Here is a 24,426-nt window from a genome sequence, read left to right on the forward strand (position 1 = left end):
ACGGGGTTCATTTCAGCTCAGAGATCCGTAAACGCATATAAACATATCTGAAGCTGAAATCTTTCAGAGATAAATATCTCTGAAGTGAACCTTTTTAGCTAGGTAACTCGCAAAAGATGGTAGAACTGACATAATTTGATGAAAAATAAAAACAATGAACATTCTGATTTCATTAACTTTACTTTTTTCCAATAGAAACAAGGTTATGATGCTAGTATGATTTTCATTTCACAGTTCACTTAAAATGGATCCAACCTTTTTTACATCACTTCCCAGCAACTGAACATTTTAAGGTGCAGCACCAATGTCATTCATGCAGTAACGTACAAGGTCTATACAATTTTATGAGGCCTGCAGGGTCCAGTGTAATATTTTCCAGCTTGTATGTATCTTCTAAATATTTTTGCATATTCAGGGAAAGTGGACGCGTCTTCGCATAATTTCTGTTTTAGTCTGAGCCTTTTAAAAGACAGTTCTGCTTGTTCCAAAAATTCCTTCGGCTTGCCAGTAAATAAATCATACCTCAGAGTATTCCTACTCATTTCGTATGTAGGGAACATGTATACTATGAATTCGTTATCATGGAAAAAGTGAGGAAGTCGTTTTTCTTCCAAAACAACTTGAAGAAAGTCCAGATAATATGCAAGCGCCTGCTTGACACCCAATAAGCCGACCTTATTTATTACAGTCAGATACAATATGCAGTAAAAGGCAATGTGTTTTAGATAGTAGGATCGCAGAACTGTAACAAGTTGAGGCGGCTCCAAAAGACCTCTTAAGCCCTGAAATTCCGATTTCATGATTCGCAAAGCAGTAACGATATAACTTTGTTCTTTTGAACCGCGTGTTACATCTACCACGTGTTTTTCATAACCAGAAGTACATACTCGCCAACGGATTTCCGGTGCATATTTATAATATGCGGCAGCTGGCTGGTTTTGCTCAACCCACCTGAAAACAGCGTATCTTGGGCATTCCATTGTCCCGTCCCAATCTGTTGGGTTCGGTACCTGTTCAGTTCGTAACTGTATCCCTGTAATGAACAATTAAAATTGTTAACACGCAGACAGAAGAACGGACAGTCAGCGATATTGTGACTGTTGCAGAAAACAAGAGCTGTCGGATGACAGCGCGCTCGACTATTCGAAGAACTGATTTAAGAATGGGGTCAAAATATTACCACAGATTTTCAGACAAAAGAAAAAAAAATAGATTAGACAAACCACGTTCCGGTTTTGGGGATTTCGATAAGTCTTGCACTAAATGGCAATGTGTGACCATGATGGTAATGAAGTATTCAAAGTTTCAAAATCAAACAGTTTAAACAAAATATGGAATGGTATGAAAACTTTTACTGATTTCCAAGTCCAAAAAGGGCCATAATTCAGCCAAAATAGTTGTCAGAATTATGTACTCTGGCCTACAGATGGAAATCAAGATGATAAACAAGTGTTCAAAGTTTAAGGTTAAGAATTATAGGCCTTGAGAAACAAATTTAACTAAAACAACACCAAACCATAGTGGGGCCCCTATAGACAGTCATTTTCTGGAATTCAATGTTTATATCAGTATACTGACACTTGTTTCGTAAAGTAATATACATGTTTTACATGCTGTTCAATTTTCATGTCAAACAAATCTTTCTTTCTATGATTTGGTGTTGTTTGATTTTTGTTTCTCAGGGCCTACTTCGTAACCTTAAAAGCCATTATGTCAAATAATTTTGTCAAAACGTTGACATGTACGAAAACAGAACCAATTTCCAAGTCCAAAAAGGGCCATAAAAATTCAGCCAAAATAGATGATAGAGTTATGTACTCTTGCCTACAGATAGAGACTATAATACTGAACAAGTGATAAAAGTTTCAAAGCCATATGTCAAACATTTTACACAAAATATGAACTGGTACGAAAAACTTAACCAAGGTGTGACGCCGACGCCGAGGTGAGTAGGATAGCTCTACTTATTCTTCGAATAGTCGAGCTAAAAAGTAAACAAGTCAAAAGGGGCCAGAATTCAGCCAAAATCCTTGATGGAGTTATGTACTCTTGCCTATCACTGGACATGGTGATGGATAACAAGTGTTGAAAGTTTCAAAACTTTATCTTAAAAGACTTTGTCAAAATATGAACTGGTACGAAAAACAACCAAGATTTCTAAGTCAAAAGGGGCCATAATTCAGCCAAAATCCTTGATGGAGTTATGTTCTTGCCTATAACTGGACATGGTGATGGATAACAAGTGTTGAAAGTTTCAAAGCTTTATCTCAAAAGACTTTGTCAAAATATGAACTGGTACGAAAAACTTAACCATGATTTCCAAGTCAAAAGGGGCCATAATTCAGCCAAAATCCTTGATGGAGTTATGTGCTATTGCCTATAACTGGACATGGTGATGGTAAACAAGTGTTGAAAGTTTCAAAGCTTTATCTCAAAAGACTTTGTCAAAATGTGGACTGGTACGAAAAACTTTACCAAGGTGTGATGCCGACGCCGCAGTGAGTAGGATAGCTCTACTTATTCTTCGAATAGTCGAGCTAAAAAGTAAACAAATAGTTTTTTTTTATATTTACTGCTTTTGTTAAGTTATTTGAACAGAACGCATTTAACTTTTGAAAATATTACGAAAACATATTTTACATCAAACTGTTTCGCCCTGGGTCAAGCACCAACATCGATTGTATGCTTCAAACCTGTGAACCTTTGAATTGAGACTACCTTAGATTTTAAAACTAGTTTCATTTATGATTTAACGATCTGATCTGTATTCTAACATAAACCGAAAATACACCTGGAAATAAAGACCAGTTTCTGGCTCCTCCAGCCATGGTATTTATATACAGGCTTTACAGCATGCGGTAGGAAGTGAAACTAACCTGGTACTATATCAACGTCGATTAACGTCCTAAAAAATATAGGTATCCGTGCTGATTCGGGTGTGAAACCATAGTTACTGGCCTTAATCTCTGTCAGATGTTCATCGTAAGGACAATTCTCATCCTTATGCGAAAGCTCGATTTGAATATTCACAGAAGGTGGATTTTTTCGAAATTTTTCGATGGTAAAACGAAACGAATCATCTTTGCTTTCTTTGACCACTGTTTGCTGCAATTCATGTGCAGCCCTTTGAATGATGGAAATAAACAATTTCTCGTGCAGTTTTCTAGAATTTAAACAATATTTTCCCAAAACTTCATCTATAACGATGTAATTATTCAGCCATGGGTTTCTAATGTCGTCTGCAACTACGAGGCGGCCAAACTCTGGTAAGATGAAGTCGTTTGCATCAGTAAGGTGTTTTATCTACAATAGAGCGTAATAAACTCGATAATGTTTTGTTGTTGTTTTTTTTTTGTTTTTTGTCTGGAAAATTACAGCAATCTAAGAATGTTTCCTTTTCAGGTATACGGCTATTAGAGCAAAAAAAAAACATTCGAGGTACACGGGTGGGCACCTGGTAGAACCAACAACCAGCTGTATAACGTCCTAACATGAAATATTGTTTTATAAATGCTTTTGATTTCGAAGTTATTTACAAAACATTGATATATGTACTTATTTGCAATGAACGGGGCTATCATATTTAGGCTTCAAAAATCGCCCCAGGAGAATACTTAACGCCGCTATGTGATCCAGCTTTGCGTGATAAAATATACATCTATGCATAGTTATAGTCAACTGAACTTACCTCTAAATGCATTCCCGTTATGTAAAACAACAACAAAACGTCAAACTCATCTGCCTTGTTTACTTTTAGGCCTTCTCGACTACTACCTAATTTGAAAGTAAAAACAAGCACAATCAGTAAATCTATATCCCCCTTCGAATGGTTGCTTTTTGTGAATGAGGGGACTATATTTTGAAAGATAATTAGGGTATTACCCATATAATATTCCTACAATAAACTACTCTGACTTACATTTTTCAGGGGGTGGAGTGGGGGAGAGGTTCAAGCGCCACTGGGACCAAATGTTTTAACTTATATTCCTTTTTTCTAGTTAGTTTTCACTTTATTTCAAGACTTATTATTGATTTATTGTACAAAAGTAAACATTTTTCATTTGATAAGTGATTTCTTGCTGTTCAAAGTGAATTTACCTCTGAAAAAGAAATTGGCAGAGTTAGACATCTTTAAAAAATACTAAGTTACATGCGGTAAAAGTTCTCTATTTTGCCTTTATTCTTTAGATTACATATTGTGGAAGAAATGTAGGTTGGTTTTACTTCTACCCCGAGGTTATTTTTGGATGAAGTAAGCAAAATTTAAAACAGTCCCAAAGGACACGACCTTAATTTTTCAATGTAGGAGTTAGAATTCTGTCTCATTAAATCCTGCAAGCCTTAAAACAAAACTTTTAGATGAGTGAATAACACATTTTTTTTAAAATATCAAATTAGAATTTGTGCACTTCTCCAGACAGAACTTGAATAAAACATGCTTTTTTTCCCTCTCAAAACATAATGAAATTTGTAACTTATTCCTAAGTACGTTTTTTTTTTTATTATTTTATTATGTTTGATCAACAAATATTTTCCATTTCATAAAAATGCCAAAATAGGTATAACTTTTAAAGTTATCACATATTAATTTCATTAACTAAAATACATTGTTTCCCCTTCTCGATAATTGATACACTTGTAAGGTAGACTGACTTTCCAAAAAACAATGACCCTTGTCTGACCAATATCGATTTTCACCAGGTATTGTCTAAGGGAAACAATCCAGATATGCACGAATTGCCAGATAATCAAGGGAGGCTACAATGTAAAATCGGCTATGAAAGCTGGCAATGTTTACTTGAGGCACCCTAGAAAAAAATGATATTCACAGTTTTATTTTGATTTTGTGTTTTATAATTGTTTACCAATAGTTTGACGTTTCTTTTATCAAAATTAATGGTAAAATGAATTCTCTGCAAACGTTTAGGACAGTGGCCATCACTTTGAAATTTGTCTCTACTTCAGCTTGAGGAAATATCATGAATTATACAAAAATTTTAAAAACGGCACGGTAAAAGTTGTTTAAATTTTGCCTACAAGTCTCTCACTAGATACAGTATATAGCTGTAACATTGTTTTGAACATATGAAATATTCACCAACAGGTGGGTCATACATGCATAAGTTATGTAAAAATAGGACTGTGTCATTGTTGTGTCCTATTTTTTTCCAAATGAAAGGGAAAAAACTCTGCCCTATAGTGATCTTTACCATGGAGACCCATCAATGGAATACTTTGTTTTGTGGGAATTTGTGAATTTTAAAACAATTAAAAGGCAATAACTCTGCAGTAGCTGAATTCCTGATGAAAATGTGCATGCTCCACCGCCTCATACTGATCTAAAATTATGTTAAATTTCTTGAAGATCCATCAATAGATTACTTTGTTGTGTGAGAATTTATGGATTGTAAAACAATTAAAGGACAATAATTCAGGTCACAGAAGTGATCCTGACGAAAGTTACCCGAGCACCACTGCCTTATAGCGAACAACATTTGTATAAAGTCTCATAAAATCCATAGATAGGATACAGTGAAAAATCCCTATATTTCAAAATCAAGTGGAAATGAGTGAATAATGTGAGTAAAGGTCATGTGCTATTTAAATTTTTTGTGAGGTTTGGTAATTGTAGCTAAAATACTATTTGAGTAATAAGCATTCATTAAAAGTTGTTTTTTTTCTTTACAAAATCAATGTTATACTTTATGTGAACAAAGTTCATGTGTTAATTAATAATTGTGTAATATTTGGTGATTCTAGGTAAAATGCTTCTCGGACGGACGGACGAACAGCCGGACGGACAACACCATAACAATATCCATTCGCCTTTGCCTGGGGATAATTCATAAAATAATTAAAACATGAATTTGGAAAAAAAGTACGGACAACACTGTCTCCGTCACATTTGCATAGGAATACATCGGTACTTTAACCCCTTTTTTGATAGTTATTTTTACAACTTCGCTCAATTCCAAAATTCCACAGCGGAGATTATAACTTAATATCAGCATTTTAGAATTTTAGAGGGGTCTACGTGGTTAAATCACTTGCTCCTCACCCACGTGGGTTCGAACCTCACTCCGGGTGTTGAATTCTTCATGTTATGAAGCCAACCAGCTAGCTTACGGAAGGTCGGTGGCTCTACCCAGGGGCCAGCTCGTAATGAAATAAAGCATTGAGGGGCATCTGAGGTCTTCCTCCACTGCTGTTTTGGTCACTGTGACTTTGCCCTTTGACCAACTAATACGGTCATCCTGCAAAGTTTGAAAGCAGTGGCTATTACAGTTTCTAACAGAAAGTCAGGGGAAAATATTTACGGACGGACAACGGCACTCCATAATATGACCGTTCGTTCAAAAAGAGTGTATAAAATGTCTCTTTTTCTTTATTCACAATGTACAGTGAATGAAATTGCTAAATACTCCGACTGTTGTGAATTTCGTTCTATATTTTAATAAAATAGTAATTTACCATTTAGATATTTGAATCAAGCAAATTATCATAAAGTTCTTATTTCAATTTTATCAGAACACAAGAGCAGCCTTTTTCTTAAATCGATTCCGTTGCGTATTTTAATTAGTTATCTACGATATCTTACAGTTATCATGCCGTCATGGTCCTGTAAAGTAACTGAATTTTGGGAAGGCAATCCTGTTATTGGTCAGGTTCAATTTTATGTCTGATACTGGAGTACTGAGACTGATATCAGACCGCCCGTTGCATGAGTTTAGCTCAGTAGGGAGAGTGTTTGTCTACGGATCGGGGGGTCGTGAGTTCGATCCCCGGACGGGGCGCATGCTCTTCGTGACGATTTGATCAAAGACATTGTGTCTGAAATCACTCGCCATCCACCCCTGATTCATGTTGGGTTTGCACTGGTACAGAATCCAGGATCACTGGCTAGGTTAACTGCCCACCGATACATGACTGAAATATTGTTAAACAACGGCGCTAAACCTTATAAACAAACAAACAAAAGCCTGATCTCCGCACTCACTTGTTAACGTTGGCGCTTATAAGAGTACAAAGTTAACATACCTTGTTTTACATATTTTTCAATGACCAAATCTTTGTACTCTCTGCGCGCTATTTTCTGCATCTCGCACAACAACATGGACAGCACAGCATCCACAGTTCTTGTTGCACGATCCCATTCTTTCTTTCCTATATCAATGGATCTAAACTCTGCGAAAGTAAACAATTTCACTAGGTATCTTCATGTCTCATCCTTCAGGACAAAGAGCAAACAATGTATTTATTTGGCAAAAAAGATATAGGCCTACAGACCGATCCAGATCGTATCAGCTGGAGGTCATCATAGATGCGAAAGTTAAGTAAATAAAGTTTATTTTATATTTTCCAGTGAATTATAGAGTTTTCTCAGTGAAATAAAAGTGATAATCCACAGTTTTGAAAGAGTAGATTATCATTTTTATTTTTCACTGTTTTTGCCGATCTAGTTCCGGTCCTCCCCTGTACAAAAAAAAGAACCTGTTTTACAGCTGTAAAACGTCTGTAAAAGACCTGTATTTTGAAATTACAACTGTAAAAGACCTGTAAGTGGAAAAATGATCAGAAATACAGTTGCAATTTTCAGGAGTAAAATATGAAGGTCTCAATTTACAGCTGTACAAATTTTACTGTTGAAAGTTACAGCTGTAAAATGGTCATGTCTCAAAATTACAGCTGTAACATTTTTGGCGGGAAACATGAGTACTGTCAGCCATCTTTAATGCATTTTGGCGGGATATAACTGAAATTCACACAGACATCACATCTTGTAAAATTTTGGAATTTAAAGCGGTATAGAGTAAGTACTGATGTTTAATTATCTATTATAGTTGTAAAAGGACATGTATAAGTACATACATTAACTATTTACTCTATACTGGAAGCCGATAAGTTTAAAAAAAATAATTACAAGATTGTCATATGTTTTCATGACTGACAAAGAAAGTTTTATAAACAAGATCTGCATATGTAACCTACTTTGTATCCTACTCTTGAATTTTGCTGTTGCTAAACTGTAATCATACCACATATACCAGGGGTGGTATAGTACGTCATCAACAGGTGCGCGCAACACTTCCCGATGCGGCTTTTTTATGTCAAAACACCTCGATTCGGTGAGTAAACTTACGATTATTTCATTGGTAACGAATAGATTTGGAAATGACTTATAGTCTAAAGTACCCGCATGTGTCTCTAGTTTATCACTGACGTTTGCATTTTTCAAGAAAGTCTTACGTTTAAGAGAACATTCGAGCACAATGCACTTCATGGACACACCCATTCACCACACCATATTACATAGCATAAAAAGAGTTTTCTTACATTTCTAATGACTAAATGCCTTGACGGGTGTTCTTTTATGGCAAACAGAGGTCAGTGATACCTTAATTAATTATTGCAATCTATAGTTTCAAAGAAATCAGTAATATAAAATTTCGCCTTCCCGGTTCACCAGGTAAAACGATGCACTTCCCGGCTCACCGCCCGTGTGGCATCGTGTTATATGTAGCCCTTCAATTTATTTTGACGCATGATACTTCGGTTGCCATACTAGCAAAACTAGTATTAAGCAATGAACGTTTATGTCAGTAAAAACAGTGTTTAATTCACCTTCAAGGGCTATATTATGACAGATTTACTCTTTCTTTTTCAGATCACAACAGAAACACCGGAGATATTCTGTTTATCAGAATTAAATTATGAAGCTAAACATTTGGGGTTTAGCAGTATGATATCCGTAGACAGATGAACATAAACTGCATATAGTAATTCATGCATTTTTTGGGAATAAAATGACACGTAAAAAAAACAGAATTGTAGAAAGAACAAAACCCGCTTGTTGTGGATGTTTGTGAAAAAGTCAGAAATGAAGACCACAAAAGTAATCGTTGTTTGAGGCTCACTCACTGGCAATATGTGCAGACACCGTTTAAAACAGCTCACTGTTACGTGTGACCACTACCGTACAATAATTAGCCATGGACAGCTTTTGTCGACGGAATTTAATGTGATTTTGCGTGACCAAACAATTGTGAATTTTTATTGAAACATGTTTTGTTTTGTCTGTCTGTGTTGAAGTCACAGAGTCTTGTCAGTGCCTCTCCTTTCTTCTAAATAACATTTGACAGATTTTGATGAAAGGCAACAGCAGTATTAAACTTTGTATGAAATGTAGTTGACACTAATGCTCATAACGGGTAAAACACAACAATGTAAATATTCTTGTTATCTCTATGTTTCGGTCAATAAACGTTCACAGATTATACTACATTGCCACTTTATCAATTTTTGTGTGTTTTTAATGAAATTTCTGAGTTATAATTAGCGTAGTTGCGCAAAACCTCAACATTTACCAGTTTAATGGTTTCAAGACCTATTATATTCTGATTTTGTTGATCTCCACTTCATGTCTTTCTGTGGTGTCTGACTATTTCCAATTGTTGAGAATATGTGACATAGAGATGTACACTTCTTCTTGATCGAAGAAAATTGAAGCATACATTGTGGAAAGAATGTGTCTGATATTCGATCTTATGAAACTTAAGGTGAATTTCATTTTTTTAAATGTTGAGTTATAAAGAATTACGTCCAAAGTTAATGAAACGTTATCATTATACTCGTATTTATAAGTGTGTATAAAATTTAGAATTGCTACAATCAAGTAATAAATCTACTTTCGTTGATTTGTGTAAATATATAACATTAGCTGATAAAAAGGAAGATGTTGCTATGTCTTGAGAGTGTATGTGCGTATTGTTTATGTCACAACGGCTTCCACTGTGTAAGCGTTTAAATAAACAATCAGTACAATTTCTTGTTTTAAATAATCTTTTATACAACAACATTTTCAACAACTAAACAGTTTAAGAAAAGCAAAATAATTTACATTGCAAGTAAAATTGTTCTACCACTGTTCAAGCTCACTTCGAGTTTTAACATGTAATTGGGTGCACTAAGATTTGCAAGCAAAATCTGAACATTGGTCAAATGTTAAATCCTGAACCGTTTTCTAGTGTAGATTCAATCGATGTCCCATTCTACTACGTGGTAATTATAATTCGGTTGCAGTCACTCTTGGTCTTTCCGTACGCACATCTAAAACTCTTTAATAAGAACATTTCGTTGGCGCGATACAGTAATTTCTCATTTTTTTCCCGAGCAATTGTGATGATCACGTGGCCCTGAAACGTTAAACAAAATTAAATAGTAGCATATCATTAAAAACTAAACTGCATTGGTGCGACTTTATACCTTTAAAAATATATTAAAAGGTTGCTCCTTTAAAAAACAGCACATGATAATAATTTAACTGTATAATTTTGCTTCACTTAGCATAATTATCAATGCAAATTCTTATTTGTCTCATCGAGTCTTGCCTTGTACTCAAGTTCGGAATCAAAGCCATCATACTAGACTATTTTCGATGACACGCCATATATAGTTATCATGAAAAACAAATTAGAGTAACAAGTTAACTAATGGTTTCCAAAATACTTTCTATTTATATTATCATGTGTCGAAGTGCCTATCTAACTATACCCCTTATTAATGTTTAACTACTGTAACATTATTGAAATTAAATCAGTTATTTATATCCATACCTTCAAGCAGCAACCGACATAGTCGTGACAAAGTTTGGTACGGAGACCTAGTTGAGCGTTGGAATCCTTGTCTGGGGTAATTCCGTTAGAGGATGTTCTCCACTTCTCAAATATTATGTCGCACAGCTTTTGGAAAATAATACGTCAATTATGTCTTGCATGCCGATCACTCAGCAATCCTTTTTAACATATAATGACAATTCCATTGATGCAGACTAGAAGTTTTGTTTCCTTTTTCATCTTTCATGTACCTAAAATAACAAATATAAGGACATGATAGAACACAATTATATCATACATATGCACGTTTATAGTACACAACATATGTTCAAGATATGCCTCGTTCTTTTAATATTATCTTCAAATGCTTAAATGAAGTTTACGGACCATCTAGTGCAAGCACTCTAACAATCAGTTATTCGAATTAATAGAACTTCCAGGCAAGCGTGATCACATTTACATGAGCACCGGCCCGATGTTAGTCATGCTGGAAATTAGTGAGCCGGGAAGGACATCAATTCAGTTGGTGAACCGGGAAGGCGAAATTTTAGTTTACTGATTTTTCGGAAAGTTTAGATTCTAATGACTAATCAAGGTAACACTGACATCTGTTTACCATAAAAGAACACCCGTCAATGCTTGGATTTATCAGAAATGCATGTAAACTCTTGTTATGCGACATAATATGATGTGGTGAATAGGGAAGTGTTTCCATGAAGTGCATTGTGCACGAATGTTCTCTTAAACGGAAGGCTTTCTTGAAAAATGCAAACGTAAATGATAAACTAGACGCATGTGCGGGTACTTTCGACTATATGTCATTTCCGAATCTATTAGTTATCAATGTAATAATCGCAACTTTACTCACCGAATCGAGATGTTTTGACACAAAAAAGCCGCATCGGGAAGTGTTGCGCGCACCTGTTGATGACGTACTATACAACCCCTGTATACTTTACGTACTAGATCATTTATTTTACGATTTTCATAGTAATTACTACCTTATATAGAGAATTGCAATTCATCCTAAAACTTTTTGCACCTCTACTTACGTCCCTTAAAATAATGCCCTCTTTTTCAACACCTATAATATTTCTACAGCTGTAACTTTTGGGCATTTTTACAGCTGTAACTTTTTTCATTTTTACAGCTGTAACTTTTTTTTACAGGTGTAGCTCATTTGCATATTTCGAACTGTTTTACAGTCGTTTGACAGCTGTAAATTGAAATCTATAGCTGTAAAATCAATGTTGTTATATAAAATCTACAGGTGTAAATCTGGAATAAGCATGACTGTTATTTTGAACAAAAATACAGCTGTAAAATTTCGTACAGGCCGTTCCGACTGAAGTCAAATTGTATACCGAGCGTTATGAATACCGGGGACCATAATGACGATGACGTCGTTAAAATGACGTCATTTGTGTTATGCTTTCTGTTGATCTTTCCCGCGATTTTCGACATTTATAAATTACGCAACAAAAGTAGAGTTTTACACATGAAATAAAAAGAAAATTTGTTTGTGTCAGTGAAATATCAATTTTATTTCACTCGTGAACACCAAACAAGTCATTTTCACTCGTGGCTACGCCATTCGTGAAAATATCAGTTTCTGATGCTCACTTGTGAAATAAAATTGATAGATTCTCTATTTCACTGAAACAAACAAATATTATCCTCTATATTACTTATATTTTATGATTAAAAATTAATGTAGATGTTAACCTTTCTGGTAAAAAATGTAAGTGGATACGCAGGTTCTGGTTTGAGAATTCAGTGTATGTTTAATTTTATAATTCAAGTTTCAAGTTTATTTTCCACATGCATGTGATAAAAAGTTTGATACACATACTGAACCAGTATTTGTAAAGACAATACTTTTAAAGTGTACAAAACAACAATGCAGCATACTGTAGATCTAAAAAATAGAGCTATTATAACATATTACTGTTTCAAGAACATGTGCATCCAACTATGAGATCAGAGGGCATTATGGAGAAAGAAATTGTTTAAACTTAAACAAAATGTGTTGGTATTTTACTCTTTATTTCGAATTTTCGGACACTTGTCCTTTTTCAAGAATATGGAAATATTTTTCTGACTAAGTAATATCCATGTAACATTTATATCACAGGAAATGAATAATGTTGACGTCCTGACACTAAGACAACGTCACGTCATATCCTGTGTAAGACGTGACGTCGTTTCCCGCAAAAAGGGCAAGGTGTCAACATCATACATAACCAGAGAGCAAAACACAATACTAAGTGCAGCAAGATATACAAAATAATAATAATAATAAATAAATAAATAAATAAATAAATAATAATAATAATAAAATATATATATATATATATATATATAATAAATAAAATCAGCAAGATAACTGTCCAATTCATTTTAAACCCCTAAAATTTAAAATATACACGATGTCTATACGCAGTCAGTATGGAAACACTAGAAATGCATGCATTGTCATTTAAGTGAAAGGACCCTCCATAGTTTTTAGAATTACACAAGTTAAGTTAAAGAATCCAAGGGTCACTATTGATGACTATAAACGACTTTACTGAATGCATTTTAAATATTAAGTTTTACGTTACATCCCTGGGGTGTCTTCGTGCCTAGCCTCTTTATCCATTCTTCTTCTACCATCTGTCTGTAAATGCGTCCTTCGTTAAACACCTTTTGAAGTACTGCAACCTTTACATCTTCTGCTGTATGACCCTCGAAATGCCTCATAATTGGTTTATCTGCTTGTTGACGGACATCTCTAAGATGTTCTTCTGTGCGTTCTTTCAGGGATCTTTCTGTCTCTCCTACATAAACTGTCATGTCACACCGTGAGCAGACCAGAGCATATATTAAGTTTCTGTCAGTACATTTTGGAACTGATGCTGTATTGTAGCTGCTGTTTTTGTCAGTGGACCAGACTTCTCCCATGTGGAGAGACAAACATATTCTACATTTACATAGGTTAACTGACTGCTTTAAAGCCTTGTTTGTTTTCCCGTGCACTAGGATGTCACATATATTTTTGTCTCTTCTGTAGGCAATAATGGGTGGAGATTGGAACACTTCCATCATCTTCTCAGATCTATATAAAATGCTCATATATTTCCTAACAATTGAGTGGATATTAGGGAGCTGCTTGGTATATGTTAATACTAGTGGTACACGTTTGTCTTTTCCTTTTTTAGTCTGCTTTTGTAATAGGTCTTCTCTGTCTAAAGTATCTACTTTTGTCAGTTGCCGTTCTACTTCTTTACCACTATATCCTCTTCTGCGAAGTTGTTGTTTAAGTTCAGTTCTGTGTTTCTGGTAATCTTGCTCTTTTTCACAGATTCTCTTAAGCCTAAGACCTAAGCCATACGCCAACCCTGATTTTGTATTTGGTGGGTGATTGGAGCTTTTGTGAAAATATAATTGTTTATCAGTGGGCTTCTTATACAGGCTGGTGTAAATTTTTCCATTCTCAAGTATTACCCATGTATCTAGAAATTCTATTTTAGCTGGGCTATATCTCAGTTCAACTTGAATATCTTTGTGAATACTATTTGCATGCCTCGCAAAATTTCTCAGACTTTCCTCTCCGCCAGTCCATAAACCAAATCCATCGTCTATAAATCTCTTGTAGAAAAGGGGTTGCTGGTGAAAGTTCATAAGTTTCTCATCCCAGATTCTCATGTATGAACATGCAAAATTTTTTCCTAACTTGGATCCAATAGCAATACCTTTTTTCCGTATATAGTGTTTACCACCAAGGTTGAAATTATTGTTGTTGAGGACGACTTCTATCATTTTTACCACATCTTCAGTTGGGACAAGCATGTTTGATCTTTTGTTGAGACCTATCCTACATGCATCAATACCTTCTTTCTTGGGGACAGATGGATATAATTTACAGACATCAAAGCAGAATAGCAATGTACCTTCAGGAAGTGGTGTCTGAATGTCTTTCAGTTTGTTTATAAAGTCAGTAGTGTCCCGGATGTAACTTGGTGATGAGGTTACAAATTCATTCAGTTCATGTTCTGCAAGCTCTGCCAATCTTTCAGTTGGTGTGTTCATTCCATTTACAATTGACCTCATTGGCACACTCTTTTTATGAAGTTTCGGATTACCTTTTAGAGAACCAGCCTTTGGATATTTTGGCAATAAGTACTGTTTCATGTCTTTTGGGATTGATCCATTTCTACTCATACTATTTACTAATTTCTTTACTTCTTTCATAGATGTCTGCGTTAGATCATTCTCGGACTCTGCGTATGAATCACTCTCCTCCATTTCTTTCTGTAGACTATTTAAATAACTTGTTTTGTCTAGAACAACAATACCAGATCCTATATTTTTTTATAGATGTTTTTATAGATGTTTGAGTGTATATTTATTTGGGTCTGAAGAAAACCATAACGTAGTTAGGAATGAAATTGTTGATCACATGTTAGATAATAAAGATAAGTTTCAGTGTTATGTAGATGGTGACTATGAAACACACATTATACATCAAACATTCACGGATGGTAGATGCGAGTCTTGGGCTACAGAAGCTGAATTGTATGCAGCATCGTCATTGTACAAAGTTAATTTAAAAGTGACCCAGAGAATTAAGACAAAGATGCACTGGATAACTCATACTTCTAGAAATGAAGCTAAATGTAACAATAGTGCGGTAGCGCCTTATGACGAGTCAATTCACTTGGTTTTAAAGAACAGTCATTTCAACATACTGCAGGAAGTACAGAAAGATAAGCAGATTGGTGTATTTGAACAGACGTCTGAAAGATCAGAAAAACAAACAGAACATTATGATTGGTTTGATCTAGAGGATACGTGCTCAAACAAGTCGAAAGGAGATCCGAATCATCATGACAACCTCACAGATACAAGTGGTTATACTACAGCCATACAGGGAACTACAATTACACGTGATAAGAAGCTGAGGTCTTTAAATAGAAAACAAATTGATAAGGAAACAACAATGAAAATACGGCAATCAAAAAAAGAAGCTGTTGTAACCAATCTTTCTGCACATCCTCTGACAGATGCACAGATTTCACTTTTGTCAAAGGGACTTAAGTTTATACCTGACAATACTAATGTAGACAAGATTAAGTTATTAGCTGACCTTGCTGAGTGGGAACGAAGGATGCGGCTCAAAGAGTTTTTTTATGATAAAGAAAATGAAGCAACAGAACTTTCAAAAGAATCTCCCCTAAAAAAATTCAAGGAACATAAAAAGAGCAATTTCACGCCTGGAAAGGGCCGAGACATGTGGCTTGACCTGTATATTGAAATGGTGAAAAATGACATAGTTAACTGTTTGAAAAAGGTGGGGAAGATGAATGTTACTGCTGAAGAACAGAAAGCTTTTCAATCCCTGTTACACAATAATGATATTGTTATAAGGCCTGCTGACAAAGGATCTGGTATTGTTGTTCTAGACAAAACAAGTTATTTAAATAGTCTACAGAAAGAAATGGAGGAGAGTGATTCATACGCAGAGTCCGAGAATGATCTAACGCAGACATCTATGAAAGAAGTAAAGAAATTAGTAAATAGTATGAGTAGAAATGGATCAATCCCAAAAGACATGAAACAGTACTTATTGCCAAAATATCCAAAGGCTGGTTCTCTAAAAGGTAATCCGAAACTTCATAAAAAGAGTGTGCCAATGAGGTCAATTGTAAATGGAATGAACACACCAACTGAAAGATTGGCAGAGCTTGCAGAACATGAACTGAATGAATTTGTAACCTCATCACCAAGTTACATCCGGGACACTACTGACTTTATAAACAAACTGAAAGACATTCAGACACCACTTCCTGAAGGTACATTGCTATTCTGCTTTGATGTCTGTAAATTATATCCATCTGTCCCCAAGAAAGAAGGTATTGATGCATGTAGGATAGGTCTCAACAAAAGATCAAACATGCTTGTCCCAACTGAAGATGTGGTAAAAATGATAGAAGTCGTCCTCAACAACAATAATTTCAACCTTGGTGGTAAACACTATAAACAGAAAAAAGGTATTGCTATTGGATCCAAGTTAGGAAAAAAATTTGCATGTTCATACATGAGAATCTGGGATGAGAAACTTATGAACTTTCACCAGCAACCCCTTTTCTACAAGAGATTTATAGACGATGGATTTGGTTTATGGACTGGCGGAGAGGAAAGTCTGAGAAATTTTGCGAGGCATGCAAATAGTATTCACAAAGATATTCAAGTTGAACTGAGATATAGCCCAGCTAAAATAGAATTTCTAGATACATGGGTAATACTTGAGAATGGAAAAGTTTACACCAGCCTGTGTAAGAAGCCCACTGATAAACAATTATATTTTCACAAAAGCTCCAATCACCCACCAAATACAAAATCAGGGTTGGCGTATGGCTTAGGTCTTAGGCTTAAGAGAATCTGTGAAAAAGAGCAAGATTACCAGAAACACAGAACTGAACTTAAACAAAAACTTCGCAGAAGAGGATATAGTGGTAAAGAAGTAGAACGGCAACTGACAAAAGTAGATACTTTAGACAGAGAAGACCTATTACAAAAGCAGACTAAAAAAGGAAAAGACAAACGTGTACCACTAGTATTAACATATACCAAGCAGCTCCCTAATATCCACTCAATTGTTAGGAAACATATGAACATTTTATATAGATCTGAGAAGATGATGGAAGTGTTCCAATCTCCACCCATTATTGCCTACAGAAGAGACAAAAATATATGTGACATCCTAGTGCACGGGAAAACAAACAAGGCTTTAAAGCAGTCAGTTAACCTATGTAAATGTAGAATATGTTTGTCTCTCCACATGGGAGAAGTCTGGTCCACTGACAAAAACAGCAGCTACAATACAGCATCAGTTCCAAAATGTACTGACAGAAACTTAATATATGCTCTGGTCTGCTCACGGTGTGACATGACAGTTTATGTAGGAGAGACAGAAAGATCCCTGAAAGAACGCACAGAAGAACATCTTAGAGATGTCCGTCAACAAGCAGATAAACCAATTATGAGGCATTTCGAGGGTCATACAGCAGAAGATGTAAAGGTTGCAGTACTTCAAAAGGTGTTTAACGAAGGACGCATTTACAGACAGATGGTAGAAGAAGAATGGATAAAGAGGCTAGGCACGAAGACACCCCAGGGATGTAACGTAAAACTTAATATTTGAAATGTCTCAAGTTTGCAAAATTTTGGTTAATAAAATATTCAGACAAACCAAGCTCATCAAGATTAGTCTTAACAAAAGATATCACAGGAGAAGTAAGTATATTGCTATTATGCAAATACAGAATAGTTTTATACAATATTTTACAAATTTTACATCTTTAGCATTTAATAAGTTGTTCCAATAACATTATACCCGAGATTTGGCCTGCAGAGTTATAGGCATAATACCTAGCTCACCGCACACCTTACAATTTGGTGTGGATGGTATCAAGTTGAAGATAAATTTACAAACTTTTAAATGAAACTGTTCTAAAACCTTAACATTTTCAACACCCCAGGCCTCACTTCCGTACAACAACAAATGAAAAAAGAAATTTATGGGGAAATAAAATTTTACAATTGAAATATATGGGAAAACCATTGTTGGCCGCTGACCTTGACATAGCTTCAGATCTTCATCATCTCGACCCCAAATGCTTACTGGTCGTCTCCATTTGTTGAAGTTCACTCCTATCTCAGAAAATTGTAGGTTTTTCGATATTTCCCATCCGGATTTTCTGGACCTGACCTTGAATACAAAAAAATGAAATGTTTTTATTTAGGTAAGTTAGTGTGCAATGTTGGCTGTGGAAATCTATGTGCGATTCTTTATTGACTTTTGTTTAGATCTATACTGTCCTAATAAATACATCCCATCATATAATATCCTCTTGAAATTCATTTATGATGTAAGCTTCCGTCTGATAGAAGTTCAAAATAAGGAAACATACGCCGTCTGGCGATATGTTATCGCTCAAGCCAATTTGCCGCAAAAACCCGTAAGTTAGAAAACACTCAATCCGTGCTTAGCTGTTTGTTTCTGATAAAATTCAATTCGTTCAGTATTTCATACTGTAATGTCCATTCCGACATAAATATGCATTCTTCCAATATTATGATTATTAAGGGCTGGATAATTCACAAGACATTAGATCTACTCACACTATTTGGAGCGGAATTCCTTCTCAACTTCCTGTGCAGATACCATACTAATGTTGCAATGATAATGATGACCGCATGGAGAATTCCCAAATGACAAAACTGTGGCTGATTTTTCTCTTCCATCTCTCTGAAAATAAAAAGGAAAAATATTAGTTCGATAATCAAAAATGTAAAATACCTTTTAATATAACAATTCGACCCCCTCCCCACTCCGTAATCTAACCCTCTAACGGAATTCTAATACTATACGCCCATGTACTTCCATATTTGCAAATTAAAGAGCTTTAGCAAGTGTTTTGAGACCAATTCTCGTTCGAATTATATCTCACTGACCCTTAAAATTGATTATACATTGTGTAATTTCTCCAATGACGTGAATTTTCCTATGTTGGTCAAACAATTTTATCTATATAAAATCAAAATTCAAAACTTCTTAATGTCATTCAAACAGCAATAATCATAAAAGTACTGATAAGGACGCTCTACATGCTACGATAGTTTCTATAAAAATCGAAGGAGAACGCGGACAGTCTATATACGACCGAATGTATCGTTCCAAAAAACACCTCTCTTGAAATCTCATCTACACGTTGTGAAATTTATGATAAACAAAACACTTCACAACAACCTTAAATAACCTTTGTTACTCCATTATAACTGTATAATAATTATATATAATGTTTTCTGCGTGAATTGAAACATGGACAGACTGAAAGAATGAAAAACTTACCTTCTTCTTCAATGGAATATTAGCTGACAACAAATTACAATATGTCCTGCATCTGCCGAAACATGTGCGGTATATTTCCCCTGAGAAACTCTGCATGTAAATGTACATTAGTCATACATTTTATATGTATACGGAGCGCCACAACTGTCTGAATATAGACCTGAAAGTGTTGGTATCCCTGTCTTCTGAAGTGTTGCCTAATGACTGTATTGTGATGTTCAACGACAACTATGGTATATTTATAGGTTATGAGCTTTGTATCGGGAAATATGCACGAGTTCTTCAGCGGAAATATTGCGCGACTTTAGGAGCGCAATATTCTTCCACTGAAGAACGACCTTTTTATTACATACGCACATACATGTATAAATATTATGTAAATATCATAAATATGTTCAATAGCCTGAATAGGATTGACAATTGTGAACTAAATAGAAAAAAATAGTGCAACAACACACACTGAATTAGGCCTACGTCATGCACCCGAGTATGAAATTCAGGCGTGTATGGAAAAATATTGACGTTCCCGGTACCAGTGTAACTTAACGGGGATTCTAACACGATCCGGTTCATTTTCATATTAAACAAAGAAGGAAGAAAACAGTGAATTATTGTAGGGATAATACATGTTTTTTGTGTATTAACGTCTGCAGAAGCCCGCGGGGTTGTTTGTGACCGAGACCGAAGGTCGAGGTCACAAACATATCCCAAGGGCTTCTGCAGACGTTAATACACAAAACAAACGTGTATTGTCGCTATTCTTGCATAAAAATATATTTCACGACGATTTATGTATTGTTTTCATACGTGATGACTTGACGATTCCGGTACATTTTTTATTTACCATTCCAGTTGTTCTTGGAAACGGTAAACATGTTTTAAATATCCGTATCCAGGGCCCGGAAATAAACAACACTTTTAAAAGCACATCCTGAAGGTTTTTAGGCGATTTTTATCTCTCATTATTAAAAACATAAAATTACCAATAACTGTTCATATCATTTCACAATTTGGTGGACTCAATCACAATTTCAAGAATAATAACTTTGCATTCGAGTTATATTGAGTACGGACACGCAGTTGGAGTACGGATAAGTACGAACGTAGTGTCAAGTTTCCAAGCTGTTTATATAAATTCTTCGAGAAATTAGATAAAAACATACCGACTGATACTTACCAAAATCAAAAATATAATACTTAAAAACGAACAACAGCACAAGTTACACGCGATACTTATTTATTCACAGTTATTTACAATAACTGAACAGACGCTTTGTAAAGGGAGTGCACTCTAAGAGAAGCTAGAGCGTACATTGATGGGGGTAGTACGTTTGGGGTTGGAAACAGATACAGCTAAACATACTATGGATTACATTGTATTTATAATGCTACAAGATGAGGTTGTTAAGGAAGAAACAAGACCCAGATACCAAATATCAATGTGCGTAAATACATACATATATCCCTGGCAAAGCATTTCAAAAATAAAAATCGGGTATTAACAGCACGTGAATTGCCTTGTTTGCAGGCTGTGACTAAATACAGAGTTAGTGCGCCCGTGATATAATATGAAAAAGGCAAAGCCTCTGAGCGAGCGTAGCTTACTCAGCAAAGAAACTATTCACTGCTTAAAACAATTCCGAGAACCTATTCACTTGAAAAGGAACAAAAATTTAGTGTCATTATACCAATAACAGCGAATATCATACGTTGCAAAATTTATGGAAAGCCGGTGTCACGGTGACGTCATTACCTGTTTGTGGCGTTCTTATGGCTTTATGCTTATTTATGACATTTTATCCCATTTTCTGGCCAATGCTTGATCTTTTAAAAGAAAATCATATTTTTTTCTACCAACTGGAAATCTTTCTTGCATTATTTTTGAGTGATGGATAATATTCAGCAATCAAATGAAGTTCTGTATTCACTGCCAACAAAGCATTTCCTGTGAGCACCTGTCCTCTAGGGACACGCTCTTTGTAAAATAAAAGCAAAATTGAAATTACTATCATAACATAACTTTTTAAAAAATAAAGACACCTAATGAACATAGAGATTGTAACTCAAATATAAAATAAAAAAAAAACCAAAAACAATTTTCCCGACTTTGACGGAAGTAGAACAAAATGGCGGCACCCAAAATGGCGGCGCCCAGACGAGACGAAGATTTTTCAGCTACATCACTTTGCCCCATTCGGCACACCTTTGTTATATTCACCTACACATTGCCGTAAGGCGAGCTACGCTCGCTATTACAGACTCCGGTATATACCGGATTAACTAAATTTGAACAAAAATACCTTAAATGTATATATTTTGTAACCATGGTGATTCTAACCCTAACCTTTAGTCAGTATATTATGCACATTATACACTAAATGCGTGCGGACATGCAAAAAAATGAGTATTTTTGCTGTGCGTTCCATTTGATAATAATTCCGCGAAGGCGCAGAACGGCTGCACCAACTCTGCAATGAGAAACATTCTTGTTTGCACACGATTTTTCTCCCGTTAATACATGGGCGGATCCAGTGAAAAAAGTTGTTTTTATGCAAGAATATACATTCTAACATGGCTCGAATTGGTTTCCAGTTAAACAAAGAAGAAAATCAAACGCAATATATCCTGCGATAAACAATGGTTGACGCACGGACCGGTAAGAGAGCATTATGACGTCAATTTTGACGTCATGTAGCCGCCTGACGTCCGACACATTACTCCTCGCGTAAATGAATTCCAGCATAATATTTATTGCAATATATCAACGTGCATGTCAGAATGAAAACAATCAAGGCCTTCTTGTGATTTATCGTCTAATTTACCACGGTTCATCGTTCAGATGCTTCAGTATTTAACCACTCGGGCTTACACCCTCGTGGTTCAATTCCTCGCATCTGAACTCTGAACCGTGGTAAATTAGACGATAAACAACGCGAAGGCCTTGATTATTTGTTAATTCTAACATGGCTCGATTTGATTTCCAGTTAAACAAAGAAGAAAATCAAGCTCTGTATATTCTGCGATAAACAACGGTTGACGCGCGGACCGGTAAAAGAGCATTATGACGTCAATTATGACGTCAAATTGCCGCATGACATTCGATACATTATTCCTCGCGTAAATGAAATCCAGTATAATATTTATTAATATAGATCAATGAGCATGTCAGAATGAAAACAATCAAGGCCTTCTTCTGATAGCTAACGCCCTCGTGGTTCAATTCCTACGCATCTGAACTCTGAACCGTGGCAAATCAGGCGATAAACAACTCGAAGGCCTTGATTATTTGCTAAACAAATCACTGTTCTGACGTCACAATTATTACGTCATGGCGTCAAACGGCATATCGGCGCGCTGGAAAAGAAACCGATTGAAAACGGGCAAATATTTAATGAATGTCGTCAATGATGTACTTAAAAATCCTTGGAAACGTGTTAGAATCCAAACAATATATCTCATTTAGTGATTTGCTCTTGAATAAATCATTGTTTGTCGTTCAGATGCGTATTATTATATCACTCGGGCTGGGCCCTCGTGATATAATTCCTTCGCATCTGAACTCCAAACAATGATTTATTCAACGACAAATCACTGGATGAGATATGTTATTTCTTAAAAAGAAACGAGTATGTAATAATGTAGTAAACTCATCAAAAAAACTACATTCGTAGGCCTACACAAAGAAAATTTGTCAACACAGTTATCGGCAATGTTAGAACTCCATTTTTATTTTATTTTTTCCCAGTGAATTATAGAGTTTTCTCAGTGAAATAAATGTGATGATCCACAGCTTTGAAAGAGTAGATTATCATTTTTTTCACTGTTTTTGCCGAACTAGTTCCGGTCCTCCGTCGCGATTGAAGTCAAATTGTATAACGAGCGTTATGAATACCGGGGACCATAATGACGATGACGTCATTTTATTTGTGTTGTGCTTTCTGCTGACCTTTCCCGCGATTTTCGACATTTTAAAAATACGCAACAAAAGTAGTCTTACACATGAAATAAAAAGAAAATTTGTTTGTGTCAGTGAAATATCAATTTTATTTCACCCGTGAGCACCAAAAAAAAGTCATTTTATCTCGTGACTACGCCACTCGTGGAAATATCAGTTTTTGATGCTCACTTGTGAAATAAAATTTATATTTCACTGAAACAAACAAATATCTTCTATATCATTTAGTTTTACTTTCCACAATTTATGAATCTAAACGTACAAAATGACTTATTAAACTAATTTGTCTTGAAGTTGACAGGCACTCTACACGCCCCTCCCAACAGCCCCTTACACCTGAGAGCTTAGTTTACATAAATGTTTCTAGAAATTCAATTTAGCCTACGTTTGGACCGCAAAAAAAATGTACATTGTATATCCGTGACTCTGACGATTCGTAACATCACATGTGTTTGAAGCGCAATAAAATGTATATACAGGCATATATATAGTATATTAAGTGGGTGAGATATGGCCTTAAAATGTATTATTTTATTAAGAGCTGTATCATTCTGTGAACTTGATTTTTTTTTGTTATTTTCAGTACTACTTACAACACCATTTTAAACGATACATGTACGAGCATGTAGATTTTCACCTCTTTTCAAAATGATGCATTTCATTATTACTAACTACATAAAAGTAGATATTTCACCAAAATGCAGTCTGGAAGTCTTCTGCGGATTCAATGAAATATTGAACTTCTGTCGGATTTTTTTTCCAGACTGACACTTTGATAAATAAGCAAGGGTGTATATTAGGCTAGGCGATCTTATGACTTGAATGATATAGGTCACAGGCCCGTGTCCCCCAACCCACCCCACTGTTATAATCATCAAAGTTGCATTTGACTATCTTAGCAAAGGTATATTTTCTCAAAATTTAGGCCCCAAAACGCATCAGAGGCCACCGTTTCATACCTG

At 35.3% G+C, this 24,426-nt stretch overlaps 1 protein-coding gene and 1 long non-coding RNA gene across 2 annotated transcripts; one reads left to right on the plus strand and one right to left on the minus strand.

The window, feature by feature from the left end:
- Positions 1–161: 161 nt before the first annotated feature.
- Positions 162–20,816, minus strand: LOC123561450 (uncharacterized). The gene is made up of 7 exons (XM_045353823.2): positions 19,510–20,816; positions 18,780–18,906; positions 18,234–18,366; positions 7,039–7,185; positions 3,689–3,774; positions 2,877–3,303; positions 162–1,033 (listed from the first exon to the last, which is right to left on the minus strand). The coding sequence occupies exons 2-7, from the start codon at positions 18,900–18,902 to the stop codon at positions 333–335; spliced, it is 1,617 nt and encodes a 538-aa protein (XP_045209758.2). The 5' UTR covers positions 18,903–18,906; positions 19,510–20,816; the 3' UTR covers positions 162–332.
- Positions 8,039–9,277, plus strand: LOC128559948 (uncharacterized). The gene is made up of 2 exons (XR_008372805.1): positions 8,039–8,126; positions 8,666–9,277. It is a non-coding gene; the product is annotated as an uncharacterized LOC128559948 (long non-coding RNA).
- Positions 20,817–24,426: the final 3,610 nt, after the last annotated feature.

The sequence above is a fragment of the Mercenaria mercenaria genome, chromosome 10 (assembly GCF_021730395.1).
Source record: "Mercenaria mercenaria strain notata chromosome 10, MADL_Memer_1, whole genome shotgun sequence".
Taxonomy (NCBI): Eukaryota; Metazoa; Mollusca; class Bivalvia; order Venerida; family Veneridae; genus Mercenaria; species Mercenaria mercenaria.

What these genes read in the sequence shown, in the direction of transcription:
- LOC123561450 (XM_045353823.2), bottom strand. Translation starts at nt 18,902, where the DNA reads ATGGAAGAGAAAAATCAGCCACAGTTTTGTCATTTGGGAATTCTCCAT. An exon ending in GGAATTCCGCTCCAAATAGT is followed by an intron (nt 18,367 to 18,779) that starts GTGAGTAGATCT and finishes TTTGTATTCAAG; the next exon opens with GTCAGGTCCAGAAAATCCGG. An exon ending in TGAAAAATATGTAAAACAAG is followed by an intron (nt 3,775 to 7,038) that starts GTATGTTAACTT and finishes CTTTCAAATTAG; the next exon opens with GTAGTAGTCGAGAAGGCCTA.